We start from the raw sequence: 15710 nt of genomic DNA on the forward strand, positions 1-15710 counted from the left end.
TGGGCCAAACAGTACGAAATTCTGTATTCAAAATTAATAATGCGTAAGGAAATACAGTAAATTTCTTCCAAACTCGATTTTCTGTACTTCTCATGACTCCTTTAGAACAGAACAGAAATTAAGCCTTGCAACAGACCAGCTACGAACCCCTCAAAGAGTTGTTGCACTCTCTATCTTTACACGAGACATGAGAAGTACAGAAAATCGAGTTTAGAAGAAATTTACTGTATTTCCTTACGCATTATTAATTTTGAATACAGAATTTCATGACCATATCTCTATTCCCCACAAGACCTCCCATGCATACCTTATTATTGTCATAAAAGTTTGTCCTTATACATGTAGTAAGCATTTGATGAAATACACATTTGAATAACAAGCATTGTGTATTGAACTTGTTCCGCATCTATTGTAATGACCATTACAGCTAAAAATGGATTTACCCACTTTTGCCTACGCGCGCTGGGTTTAGGTAAACCTCCTGTATAGATCTCTTAACCACGCTATAATAGTCCGATATAGACTTTGTAATTCTATTTACATTTCAAAATAAAAATTTGACATAGATTTTTTTTTCAATATTTAAAAAAAAAATCCTTAGGCTGAATAAGAAAGAGCTGTCATTTCTTTAACTAAAAGTTGACATTTCACACATTTTCTCAGTTCTAAAATGTCTTGTTATATCACGCACTCCATTATACTTACTCAGAGTCCAAACCATGGTAGCTATATGGGCGCCTAAATGTGTCACGAATGCATTAAAATGTTTTAAAAATTGTACTCTTTTAAAGTATGGGGAAATAACATTAGACAATTTATTTCAATCTGACTGAAATACAAATCAAGTGATCCGAGTATGCTACTTTCTACTTTATTTCTTGGTTCGACCAATGAAATTCGAGCCTGAAACAATTTCTAGGTACGTAACATTACCACGATAACGGAAAATCCCGAAAATGTATGTATAAAGAATGAAAGCTAAAATGAAATATAGCATTATGGAGCATAACGTGGATACATGATTTGCATTCCAATCTGATTGACTGTGGTGTACCACACAATGTAACAATATAATATTAAGTAAAAACATATTCTTCCATTGGCCGGAATAAATATAAATACATGTACAACGCTATTTTAGACATTATTATTCATTTTATTTTTACCCCTTTACAAATAGTCTTGAACCAATACCGTTCAAACTAAGCAATCATGCAAACTATATCCCGCTTAGCATGAATTCCTTTCTCCAACAAGCTCCCTCAATAATGGAATAAATTAATAAAGTAATTTCCATGATATGCATACACCCGTTTTGCTAATTTACAACCCATAAGCAGCCAACATAAATTTAAAAATAAATATTTTGTAAATAAATTTTATGCTGAAATGGCATTCTTGATCTGAACCGATCTGTAAATACTGTGACCCCAAAAATGGTCAGCAAAAGGTCTTAACACTAATTGACAATTTGACAAATGATCAAAATATAAGACCATGATTTTATTCAGCGTTTTAACACAAAGTGCGTTTAAACTTCTAATTAGACTTCCGGATTCAGATTAAAATGGCCTCATGAGCATAAAATCTATTTACATTGACTGTACATTAAATTCAAATACATGTAATCGAGTATAAAGCCTCACTCAAACAACAAAAAGTATATAAACCCAAGCAATTGATTAAAATGACAGGAACTAAATATTTTGTATAGCAGTAACCATATATTTTCTAACATGAAGGTTTAGATAACATTTTGAAATGGACTCTTAAGCTTAATACGAGACTACAGGATTGGGGCTTTTCATTTCTTTTAGTTTAGTTTTTAACCATTTTTTCGCCCTCCTTTCTGTTTAATGAATTTTGTATAATTTTTGTCCATTTTAATCTTTTCTGTAAACCCTATCTGCACGCGCTTCTCGTGCAGAATTATTGCTCCATACATATTGACAGATCTGATAAAAACTGACCGCCACGAAATAGCTCAAAAGCGGTGCTTAAAAGTGGCGTTAAAACACACAGGCACTTGTCTCAGAAAAAAAATCCTCCAAATCAAATCATATTGACAGATTTTATACTAAGGGCGATAATATCTTATGAATTTGGATGAATTAAGTAAATTTAAAAAGTGTATGCGTTATTTTCGTAACAACAACTTGCGTATGGTCCTTTCCAGACTCCCCTCAGTGATAATCAGACCAATGAAATATCGTATTAGTATAGACGACTTAAAAGACAGAAATTACCGTTTCTTCCTTTGGTATGAAATATAGAATGTCGAAAGTTTGAACATTATATCTTGAATAAATTATAAATAAGGTAATTAAGTGATACTAAAATGTTTTAACAATAAAATGGCAGTTTTCATTTTTCTAATGTGTACATGTAACAAAAATAATTATGTTCGTTGATTAATAGTTCTTAATTTCACGGAGCATTCTTTTTAATGATTTTTTTTCAATAATACGTTTTTTTCGTTGATTCAAGTAACATAATTTATAAATCGTTGCTTAGGCCATAATAAATAATAGGTGTGTTTGCCCAAACGCTACCTACCCAGAAAAAAGCTGTCTACTCAAATTCTTTTATAGTCCTGATTTGCATAAGGTTTTTTTTAATCAAATAGGCATGAAGACTAATAAACATCTGATACTTCAATTTCTTTTAAAAAAATAAAAAATGCCTTCCTACCTTCCCACTGTCTCAACTTTGGGTAGGGTTTGGGCAAACCAAAATATGTGTGGCCTTACAGGGAAAAGATCATGATTTAATTTTCCTTTTTTAAATTTCAATGTTTATCTTCTGGCTATATATTTGTTAAACTTATTAAATATTAAATAACATTTCGGATATATAGATATATTGTAAATGGCAGTTAGTAAATGAAAATTAATAATTAGTTCATCAATTATTACCGTTTGTACCTTTGAAACAAAAAGTAATATAATTTATTGTAATACAACATTCTTAACATTCTTAAAGTCTAATATTAGTGACTACATGTATTTGTTTGAATGCAAAAATATACAAAAGTATCATGTAAGTACTTTGTATATCTTTCATTCCAAAGTGAGACATTTTATATAAAATAACATACATAGATACGGAGCAAAACAAGAAAATTATCAAATTCTTCAACAATATATACTGAAATATCTTTAAGATCTAAATTTTGTTTAAAAATAATTCAAACCAGTTCACTTGAATGTTCGCACTGGCGTTATTGCGAACTATTGATATGATATTGAATTTCTTATGTGGACAAAGGAAAGAATAGGAAATGGTATAATATATCTTCAAAAAGGGGAGGAGGGGGTAGATTTTCAACGTTATCAATATTTACTTCTATAAGGTATGGGGGGGATAAGGGTTCAGCGTAGGTCAGGATTTTTTTATCATCTTCTTGATCAGAATATTGGATGTTTCAACAAATTAGGAATCAGAATATTTTTTTTAAGGAAAAAAAACATTCCCCCTTTTTTTCAAGTTAAATGGTCGTTCCTTTACGAGAAATTGATATGTTTCGTTTGTTTTGTGTGTATCATGCATGATACAACTCAAATCTAAATACTCAATATATCACACCACACTTCAATCAAATAGACACAAAATGTTCATTTCTTAAACAGCTTTTTGGCAGCAACAACATTTCAAATGCTGAATCTTGAGCAGAGCATAACAATTAGTTAACTATATCTAAATCAGTTCACAGCAGTAAGAAATTTACCGTTGGAACCTAAAACAATCAAAACAACAGAAAATTTAGTAGAGATACTAGAGTTGATGAATTCTGGGCAGAACATATTAACATTATTTAACTATGTATATATGTAAATCAATTCACAGCAGTAAGAAATTTACCGTTGGAACGTAAAATAATTAAAACAACAGAAAATTTAGTCGAGATAGAGTTGACTAAATTCTGGAGAAAGCAGCACATAAACATAAGTTAACTTCGTATATATATTTAAATCAATTCACAGCAGTAAGAAATTGACCATTTGAACATATTAAAACCATGATTTTACTTTTGGAAGAGAACTTAAAAAGTAGAGGATGAATAAAGCTCACAAAATAATAAAAAGTAAACCACATCAAACAGTGGCGGATCCACCCATTTTAAAAGGGGGGGGGGGGGGTCCCAACCCAGGACAAAGGGAGGGGGTTCCAACTATATGTCCCTATTCAAATGCATTGATCGGCCAAAACAAAAAGGGGGTTTCAACCCCCGGAACCCCCCCCCCCCCCCCCCCCCCCGGATCCGCCACTGTCGAAAATTTAATCTTAGTATGTACTGCATGGTTTGGTATGCATGCTTTTTAAACCAAAGGAATTGAACATAAATAAATAAAACAGCAGAAAATGTATTAGAGATAGACGAGTGTATACACTTTAAGACCCCCAGACGTTTAAATGTATGCAAACATTAGACATGTGTATACATTAAGCATAAACTACAGATAAATAAAAGACACTCAAGTTTGACAAGCAATTTAAATGATTAAGGTATTTAAATGAAAGATTTGATAAATAAGTATAAAATACCAATCAATAAATAACCAATGGTACTTTAAATTGTGTAACTATATCAAGGCCTTTATATTAGCAAGTCACGGGATTTGAATCATTAAAGCATTTTATATCATTTATCAACTAGAGCTCATGTATGTCACCGAAGAATTTATTACAAGCAGTTCACATATAGCATTGAAAGTTAATCATCCAATTAACTTCGATATCGAGCAGCATGTATGTACTTCGCAACTCAATCCAAAGAAAAGAAATAAAGCTAATTTTCCCTTGTGCCAAAAATGCGTCCATTTGCACTAACACTCATTTAAACCAAAATTCGTTTGCGCCACCAAATGTGTATTATAATTTACTTCACGATTGAGACAATTTTCAATAAAATTTTGCTGTTCATAATTTGTGCAAAATTTGTAGAGAAATGCCAGGAAAATATTTCAGTTGCAAAACAACCATTAAACTTGTGTCATTATCGAATAACACATGCACATCCATTACAAAATATTTTGGTGATAAAATAATTGTGTTTCGTTTCTTTCACATTTGAGTTGGACTATTTACTTTCAATTGAATAACTGTACAGTTTGTAAGTCAACAACTGTGTTCCTCGAACCAGAAGTAGTTCAACATTGAGATTTAATAATTACCATACTAGTATGAATGTAAAAATTAGCACAAAAAGAGTTCCTTCGTGCTTAAAGTTTTATAATCTCGGTTTGCCAAATTAAAGAGTTCCTTCGTGCTTTTATAATCCAAGCTTGCCAAACTATAAAATATTGAGTATATAGAATGTTAATTCATTATTTGTATCGAATTATTTACACTTGTATTGTCATTTTCGATAAAAAGAATATAATCATTTGTAAATGTGTTGATTATCGCGAACTGAATTAAATATCAAGTGAATTATGTTATCCTTTCACACGAAAGAACATCTATAACATACAGTCATCCAGTTTGTTAAGATTTAAAGACTAAATCTTATGAAAAATGATATAAAGTGCCCGTCGGTAATTTTGATATCCTATACAAATATATAATAAGGCAAATATTTCCTTCGAAAAGATTTTAACATACTCTCTTAATCATTGTGAAATTTGAAAGTGAAAATTTAAAGTTAGTTTGTACTAATAACGTCAGAACATGATTTTACTTTTAGAAGAGGAATTAAAAAGTAGAGACAAAAAAACAAACAAAATGACTAAACTTAAACCACATAGAACGCTAAATCTTAGTATGTACTACATGGTCTGGTATACATGCTTTTTAAACCAAAGGAATTGAATATTGAATCATGAAAATAAACAGTGCAGAATAAAGGAAATTTTAAGATTATTTTTTAAAAATAGCATACTAATTTGAAGGTATATCTGTTTGATTTTGTCTTCTATATCCCATAAAATATTTATTGGAAGTTTAACAAGTGACTGCATATTCAGAACTGTCTAAATATATAACTTTCTTGTGTCCTTCGTCATGATATGTGCAGTTGGACATTCATTTGAATATATATACTGTACAAATAATGAATAATTGACTGTGTCAAAGTTTACCTGCTCCATTTTGAAGCACACTGTCGATTCATTATTATTCGTTGGATACCAATTTTCTAGGGTTTCGTTGGTGCAGGTGAACCACGAATTCAAATGTTCAACGAATTACAGATTTTCAATAGGCTCTGTATACAGATATTGGCAAAACCACGAAATCAAATATCCACGAAAAAGCAAGTTTTCAGCAATCCACGAAAATTGATACCAACGAAAATAAATGAATCCACAGCATATAATTTCTACTGTATTAACTCCTATGTGTAGATGGGTATCAATGTATTGAAGTTGTGACATGCTAAGATATTAACCTAATCATATTATATGTAAAATGTAAGTTAAATCATATATCCTTAATACACGGATGCACCACCCGCGCTAGAAACCACCCGCGCTATCATTTTCTAAGTCCAGTGAACGGTCAAGTTGAGGTAAACACTCTTATTTGGTATTAAATATCATAGGCAACATGTGAACTATTTTCAAGTTGATTGGACTACAACTTCAAAAACGTCATTGACCAAAAATGTATCTAAACGTTTTAAACTTAAGCGGGACAGACGGACGAATGGACAGATTCACAGACTGAAAAAACATAATGCTCCAAACGGTAGGACAAAACAAATGTTTATTTAATACTATTTCATTCATAAAGCATGCATACTTACATAAAATTCTGAGGTTGGTAAGGTACAGGGTCTGGGTTAACATTGTAGTCTACATCGTCGGATTCTCTCGGGCGCCCAGTACTGGTGTAGGACATTTGCCGATACTGAAAACAAAAGTATGGGCATGTATATAAAATAAGATCTAGCATAATAGTTTATGAGAACACTATCTAGCTGAAGATGATCACTAACAACTATAAGTGACTAAATGGCTTTCAAGGAGCGATACGGATACATGAAATTTAAAATGGAAATGGCGAATGTGTCAAAGAAACAACAACCCGACTAAAGAGCAGAAAACAGTCGAAGTCCACCAATGGAAAGTATATATAGCAAGCTATAAAAGGTCCGTATGAAAAATGCAAAACAATTTCAAAGATAAGAACTCACATCTTGCGTATCTTGTACTAATGAATATCATGTAAATATCAGATTTACAGAGTAATCTAGATACTCGATCTTGATGACTATTGATATAAGAGGGGCGCAGGTGCCTTTTTATTGATGTTGGGATTGGACTCATAGTTTTGGTGAGAAATCGGAATAGGGCGTTCATTTTTGCGGGAATTCGAGATATACACCTATCAGAACACAGGAATTAACGATTTAGGTATCCGGCAAAGAACGTTTATGTTTTTTCGGGAATCTACCTCAGTCTGCATAAAGTATGAAATACAGCAACCGACGGGTTTAAATGAAACGCATGCTCGAATGATTGATTGATTGATTGGTGTTTAACGCACTTTCAGTATTGATGTGCTCTTTCGTGGCGACCAGTTTTATTGGTTTAGGAAGCCGTGGAAAAACAACGACCTTATTTAGGAAAACTGAAAATCGCAGGCAATTCAGTTTGGAATCGAGCACACCTTCCACATGCGATATAAAACAACCTCGCTGTTGACCGGGTAGTGATACAGTAATTCGACTTCTGAGACTAGTCGAACACCGAAGCTCCTGGAAGGTATGACCCTGGCTTTGTACAGTCATTTACATAATATGATTGATTTTTAGATTTAATACGTTTAGAAGCGCATTATCCTGATCTATTCTGATCTGGAGTAATTATATATGTAACATTATCGCTATTGTACAATTTTTCCCTTTGATCTTACTGCTTTATAATTTTCTTTTTCAGCGGAGTTGAGTGATATGATAATTATCGCTAGAAACTAAGGGAGCACGTGGCGTTGCTAATGAAATTGACATGAAATTGACAACGTTGGTATAGGTAAAAATGCGATAAACAGATAATCAATGGTCATCTCAACTCGATTGTTTTTCTCGCTTTCGCCGTCCCGGCTCACGAGAAAATCAATTTTGTTGAAATGATCAACGATAATCTATAAATATAGCATATAACCAGTTCAAAAGGGTGAACATGTATTTCAAGGAGTCTTGAAGTTTGGTACATTTTAATAATAAAAAAAAAATCTTACGAAATGCAGGTCTATTTTATATAAATTATAAGTTTGGTATCTTTAATTATGTTTTATAGCATCCACCATTTCCAAATATTAAATATGAGGTATGACTACGAGCGTACCGAAATTGCCGATGTCGCGCAAAAAGCCAAACCGGGCAAAAGGTTCCATGACAATTACAAAAACAGAGCGTCATGTTATTAATCTTAGAGTAAAGAGATCCCATAATCATATTTAAAAAGATATAAAACAACTAAATATAGCTCTTCTTTAATACGAATATACAGGAAAAAAAGTTAGAACAAGAAACAAACAAAAAATACTTAAGACTAGGAGTATACATCCCTACCTCCGGCACTTTGAGTTTAGTCCCTTCAAGAATGAATGTAGTGATTGGTCCAGACTGACCAATCGTCTGAGGGTACAAATCATGGATGCTTAAAATAGGGTCCTCCATCATCTCCATCATTTTTATACCCTCTTTCCATCAACACAGTGTTAGTAAATCGACATTAATACTATCCGTCGTCTGAATGTCGGCCATTTTGATTTTGTATTGTTTCTCTGGCTACAGTTCTTTGTGGACTATGAATAAGTTATAACAACGATTGAATTGACTTATAAAAAATGTAACATGATATTTAAGATCTTTGTCAGCAGTCAGTGCATGACAACGAGGCTGAGATAATGAACCTGTCAATTTAAAATTTAAATTGTTTACCTTCGTGGATTTCCGTACTTTGTGGAAGTAAATCATTCCGTATACGTTTGGTGAAATTGAAAACGATGTAACTTTTGTTCTGCAGTATCAAAAGTTATAAAATATGCATAATTGCCGTATTATGACTAATGAATGCACTTCAAAAAAATATAAAGTGAGACGAGGAATTCGATATAAAAAATAAAATACAATTGAAAAATAAAATTTCCATCCATGTAAACCGGTTTAAAATTCCGATTACAATTAAAATTTCTCCCTATTTCGATATTTTCTCATTAAGCAATTAAAGAAAACATAATTTAAACGGCCATTGGAAGCGTTGAATTAAGACTAATACGGTAATTCATAGCAGCGAAACGTCAAGATAAGTAAAATTAACTTTATAAATTTTGCAGTTTTATTGATTTATGTCAAGTTATTTCTAAACAATTTAAATTTTTCAAAGCAATAAAATGAAATATTGTTTGAATTTTAACAAGTTTAACACATGCAGTTACTTGTAAGCGGAAAATTATATATACATGTTGTAACATTAAAAGTGTGAACAAATAGTACTTGATTTCGTTTGAAGACCACTTAATGTATTTTGGGTTATTTTAAGGCTTCCGCGTAAATCATAAAATCTATGTGGTAAAACATAGCTTGATAAGAAACTTATACATACATACATGTGACATGTTACTAGTATGATAAGTAAAACATCTTGCGAGATATAGTAAAGAGTCAGTAAACTGGATCCGAATATCACAATAAGAGACGGATAACAAAAAATCGTAATATTTTTTTTTCTCTAAGAATAAATTACAAATACGTCTCTCATGTTAATCTATATGCATACAGATAACAAGTTCTCTAATAGCAATAGATATAAGAAGATGTGGTACGAGTGGGTGTCAATGAGACAACTCTCCATCTCAGTCACAATTTGAAAAAAATATACCATTATAGATCAAAATACGGATCCCAACACAGATCATTGGATCACATCGGATAGCAAGCTATAAAGGGCCCCGAAAATGATTAGTTCACGCCTTTCTGAGAATATCTAATAACTCACGTCTTCAAAAATTGTTTCGATGGTTAAAAAATCTTATAATATTGAATATTTCACAAATTCTAAGAGGACCCTGATGTATTTTGTTTCGCTATGTATATAAATTGGCAAGTCTTCGAAGCAAGTAATTAAGAGTCTGCCATATGGTATATTACCTCGTCTTTGGTTTTAACCCGTGCAATGACTTTTATACGTCTTTTCTAGCTTTATTGTGTTGTTAGATTGCTGTTAATCGATGTATGTGCAAGATGTTATTTTATTTATTCTCAAGTGTATGCCAGAATGGATCTTTGAAAGAAGGTCAACATTCAATTTGAATGTTCTGTTAGAGTCGTTGAGTAATGATATATTTATTTTCGAATCGTTCGACAAATAAACTTTTAACATTTTTCTCAACTGATTAAATATCGCACCGTTAGGTCAAAGTGTGCACTTATTCGTGCGACAGTAATTTAAAGAGAGCAGAAATAAAGTCATATAACAATTTTGAAGAGTGTTTAGTTCAAAAATGGTCAAACAAACACACCATGATATAAGGATCGCTTGGTTCCTGTGTGTTTAACGTTCAGTGGCAAATATATCATGCATGTCATTGGCGGATCCAGGGGTTGGGGTTCCGGGGGTTGGAACCCCCCTTTTTTGGCCAATCAATGCATTTGAATAGGGACATATAGTTGGACCCCCCTTTTTTAAATGGCGGGATCCGCCCCTGCATTTCAATGCGACCATAGTAATTATAATTACTTCTACTTTAAATGAACTTTGGTGGATAGTTCCTATACCACATCTCAGCGTTTTTGAATATAACCAACAGAGAAAGGCGAACAGACAAATAACAGTTTGTTAAACACTAAACAGATGGGTTTCTTTTAAATACTACCATTAGACAACATCATTTTAAAAATCAGCTGATTGTTTTAATCTATTTATCATCAGTTATATTACTTAGTCTAATTTGAAAAAAAGAAGAGACCTCAATGGCAATGGTCCAACAGTCGATCAATACTGCATCACAAGCCTGTCAACAATGACTTGTTGAGTTCGAATTCCGCACGGAGCATGTGCGCTAGACTCCAATCTTAGTTGACTGGATCGTCAGATTTGATACCGAAAGGCGATCGTTCTCCCCGGCTTCGTTCGCCAATAAAGAATGATCGTCACGAAATTGCTCATAAATGCTGAAAGTGACTTTAAACAACAATCAATCAATCAATTTAAAAAAAAAACGAAAACGTTAAAAAATAAACCGCTTGAAACATGGCACAGTAATTAATTGTCAACTTGGTGTGTGAAACTATACAAAATGTAGACAAGTAATGAATAGATACGTAATCATGGTTACCTGATTTTCATAAAGTTTTGAATCCTGACTTGGTAGAGGTGGCAATGTGATCGGTCTAATAATATCCTCAATTCGATCTCCATGTTTGTCAGGCCACGTTTTAGATCCTTTTACACATAGAAACCCTAATTTCTGCGTCATGACTCCAGCCGAGTCATTTTGAAACGGAAACATAAATATTCACATGTGTTTTTACTATCTCTATGTTCACAAGGTAAAATGATATAGCAATTATATCATTTGGTTATATAGTATTTTGGTTTAATGCCCTTGACGAAAACATTTTACATATTGAAAGATTTAAAAGAGCATATTGTCAGTTATTTAATTTTACTTTAAATATATTATTATGTATAGAACCCGTTTAAAGGCTATAAATGATGACAAGGTAATTGATGTGTGTATCTATTACCAGATGGGCAATTGTGGCGTAACATTTTAAATTATTAGGAAAAGATGGGGCGGGGCATTGGTATGAAATAGCGGTACATTGGGTTTCGCATGCCAATATGTAAATACAATATCTTACGTTTCATAACCAATCTTCAAACTGTTTAAAATGAAAAGAGGACATGGTTTTCGTGTTTTTAGACGACATTTGGCAAATAGATGTTGTGTCCTTTTTTGTCATATTGCTCTTCAACTGTTTCGTTTCTTATATGCATATTTGGCTTTCAAATATTCGACTTCTAGAGTTCCTGATGATCATGGCAATTTCAGAAAAGGGCCTCGATCGTATGCAACTAATGAAGTGTTGTTTTAATTTATTTTGTACATGTTTTGGATCAAAATCACGAAACAAATAGACCAATATTAAACTGCATATCAATTTCAAACCAGTCTTGAACTTCATACTTGAATTAACTGACCAATCTTGAACTACATATTTCAATGTACACGTATCTTTCAGCTGCACGGTCACATGGTACAAGCGTGTGTAAGTAAGCAATAGATATTTCTTTTATTTCAATGATAAGCATAGTCCAAACAAGAAATTTGCAATGAAATACCCGATATGTATTAATTCACGCCAAAAAATCCCTCTATCAACTTCACAAAATGCAAGTAGTGCTTTCAGCTCATTTCAAGGTCAAGGCGGTCTCTATCGTCTGTTAAGAAGGAATTATATGCTAGATGATAACTATAAATATATAGATATAGGAAGATGTGGTGTGAGTGCCAATAAGACAACTCTCCATCCAAATAACAATTTAAAAAAGTAAACCATTATAGTTCAATATACGGACTTCAACACGGAGCCTTGGCTCACATCGAACAACAAGCAATAAAGCTATATGCCTTGCAGAACGAACTGTATGTCATTGGGCAATATACAAAAGTCTACATAGATATAGGAAGATGTGGTGTGAGTGCCAATGAGACAACTCCCATATGTAACATGTATAAATATTTCACGACTATCGTTATGGGTTGAATGTGTGTCAGAATGAGGTACTACTATATAACGTCCTTACAAGAGACGACTTCAGTAATCCGATTAGTACATAAAAGGTTATAAGTATATTATTGTTGATCATAGATTAACCCAAGGTTTCATGTAAGTAATTGACCTACAAGTCCTAATCACAGACGTCAATATCCAATAAATTAAAATAACAATCATGATAATATTTGTCATAATAAATTAATTTAATTCCTATGATAAAAAAAACCCGAAGAATTGAAATATTGGAATATAATTATAGCTTCAGTTTTATATCATAAATCGCACAAACGTCTGATACATAATTTGTTGTATGCTCATATTTACACGTAACGAAGAAACCTTTTTGTATTTTTTTTAATATTTGTATATCCTTTGAAGACAAAATGTGTATAACCTTCAAACACCTGGCCAACGGCAGTACACATCCTTACTCAAAGTCGAACCAATTTAACACCTAACCTACCTATGTGTCAATTGTACATTTTTTACTCAATGTAACATGTACATAGCATGTGCCATTTAACGTGAAACACATTACATTAGCGGATCAAAGGGGGTGTCGGGGGTTGGATCCCCCTTTTTTTTGGCCGATCAATGCATTTGTATGGGGACATATAGTTGGAAATCTCCCCCTTTGTCTTGTGTTGGGAATACCCCCTTTTTTAAATGGCTGGATCCGCACCTGCACTTATTATTACTTTGGGATTTCATATCAGCTAGTTACAAATGTAATTAAATTCAAATGTAGGGAATTTGATATTTCTACCAGTGATCGTAATTACTCTCCAGTGGCGGATCCAGAACTATTCATAAGGTGGGGGCCGCTGACTGACCTAAGGGGAGCCCCACTCCAGTCATGCTTCAGTGATTCCCTATATGATCAACCATTTTCCCCCACTAAAGGGGACAGGTCCCTTTGATCCGCCTATGCTCTCAGATCTTGATTTCAGTTCTCCAATTGTAAAAGTTCCATTTATAAGTATAGTACAGCAACCTTTTACTAGCGCTTGCATTTGGCCCATAAGTCTTTAGTTCGCCTGATATTCCAGGATCATTGCCTTTCCTATCATGTTTTTTCTTTTATTTTATTTTCCGATTTTTTTTTTCAACGAATAACGCTTCACAGCTAACTTAAAGGTCTCTGTGGGATTAGTGGGATTAGCAGTATATAAAATAATGGGCATCATCTGCAGAAAAAATGTTGAAAAACTAAAAGGATAAAAAATAGATAGCCCAACAGATAAAAAATAGAGATTAACGGTGTGCTATGGTAGTGAAAAAAAAATGAACAAACATATAAAGTATTAAGAAGAAGGACCAAAAATAATTCAAATATGAAAGGTTACAGACCCTAATTCTAAAATTTAAAAAAAACAAAACAAATAAAGCTGCAAAACATGTATTTCTGTCTAAGACGATAAAATCTAGATATTTAATCTAAAGCCGCTGCATTTGTTTGTACCTGTTCTAAGCCAGGTAGTTGTTGTTTGTTGATGTGGTTCATAAGTTTTGCTCTGTTCTCGTTTTTTTAGATATTGCTTAGACCGTTGTTTTCCTGTAAGAATTCACGGTTTTACACTCGTCATTTTGGGCCCCTTTTAGCTTGCAGTTCGGTGTGAGCAATTGTTACGTGTTGAAAACCGCGTACTTTGACCTATAATGGTTTACTTTTTACACATTGTGACTTGGATGGTAACTTGTCTGATTGGCAATCATACCATAAATATAAACGATCTTCTTATTTTAAAATAGCCTCTATATTGGTTTTCCTGTTTGAATGGTTTTACACTAGTAATTGTGGGGTCCTTTATAGCTTGTTGTTCGGTGTGAGTCAAGGCTCCGTGTTGAAGGCCGTACTTTAACCTATAATGGTTTACTTTTTAAATTGTTATTTGGATGGAGAGTTGTCTCATTGGCACTCACACCACATCTTCCTATATCTATCTAAATGTATTTTTGTGTATCTAGATTCCTGCCTTATCGACCTATTTTTCTATAACTCGATTCATAGTGGAGACTATATACTTTATTAAGTTTCTTCGTGTCTCCAGTAAGAACACAAAATACTCGTGTTTTAGGAATTTGCCCGGTAACCGTCTTGATGTTAAACAATAAGAATCTTAAACTAGTTAATATTGGTATTTTGACAGAACTATATCCGTAATCTTTGAGAGAAATCAATAATCACAGAAATACAAACAAGGACAAATATTTAATCATGGTATAAGTTTACTGATAATGGGGAAATGTTTTTCCTAAACTTAAATTTATTAAACTTTACAAGCTATATTATTGTTCTTCTGGTTATAGGAATAAAGCTAACCTTTAATAGTAAATATCTGTATATCTGCAAGTCATATAAGTAAACATAGTGATTTTCAGATTTCAAATTTAAGTTTTCTGAACGGATTCGAAGAAAAAGGGAGATAATTCAAAATGTTTATTAAATATCGTTCATCTGTTCGTTTTGTCACATATTTGTCACATCGTTAGGAAAACGAATAAAAGGGCAATGAGCAACCTAAAAAAAAAATGTTTCTTCCAGAGTTTACTGCACTAAAGTAATTACTATTTAGAACTGAAAGAGGCTAACGTATTTAAACTAAAGACAACTTTGAAGAAAAACATGGCTTCGGACAAGTACATCAACACATAGCAGGTTTAAACCATTTGCTATATCTCAACCTTCCCTCCTATAATCTAGATCTGTAGACTTGCACAAGGTAGATAGGTTAAAAAAAATCATTTGAAAAAAATAAAAGCAAGACGATAAACACTTTGATGACGATATATTTGATATTAATAAAAAAAGAGGTTTTCAGGTAAAAATGCAGAAGTTTTCGGGAATTGGGTGGGGGTATGTGAATGCCTATCACAATGGCTTCAAGCAACCAGGGAAAATCTTTAAGATTTACATATTTATCAAAATTCCAAACGGTCCTTTTTCTTTAGTCTATCGTTTTTTTTATTTTGGCAAAGA

General features: G+C 32.7%; 1 protein-coding gene across 14 annotated transcripts in view; it reads right to left on the reverse strand.

Annotated features, from left to right (window-relative positions):
- Positions 1 to 15710, reverse strand: part of LOC134686708 (uncharacterized) — a 44024-nt gene that overhangs the window by 26921 nt on the left and 1393 nt on the right. For 7 of the 14 annotated variants that reach the window (XM_063546408.1, XM_063546402.1, XM_063546405.1 and 4 more), the window contains exons 2-3: positions 6746 to 6849; positions 706 to 738 (exon numbers count right to left, since the gene is read on the reverse strand). In XM_063546408.1, coding sequence (XP_063402478.1) covers positions 706 to 738; positions 6746 to 6849 — 137 coding nt within the window. Of the gene's footprint in view, positions 1 to 705; positions 739 to 6745; positions 6850 to 8515; positions 8757 to 11283; positions 11526 to 15710 lie in introns of those variants that run through there. The other 7 variants (XM_063546403.1, XM_063546404.1, XM_063546413.1 and 4 more) reach the window with 5 other exon arrangements.

Source organism: Mytilus trossulus, chromosome 10, assembly GCF_036588685.1.
Source record: "Mytilus trossulus isolate FHL-02 chromosome 10, PNRI_Mtr1.1.1.hap1, whole genome shotgun sequence".
In the NCBI taxonomy this organism is placed as follows: Eukaryota; Metazoa; Mollusca; class Bivalvia; order Mytilida; family Mytilidae; genus Mytilus; species Mytilus trossulus.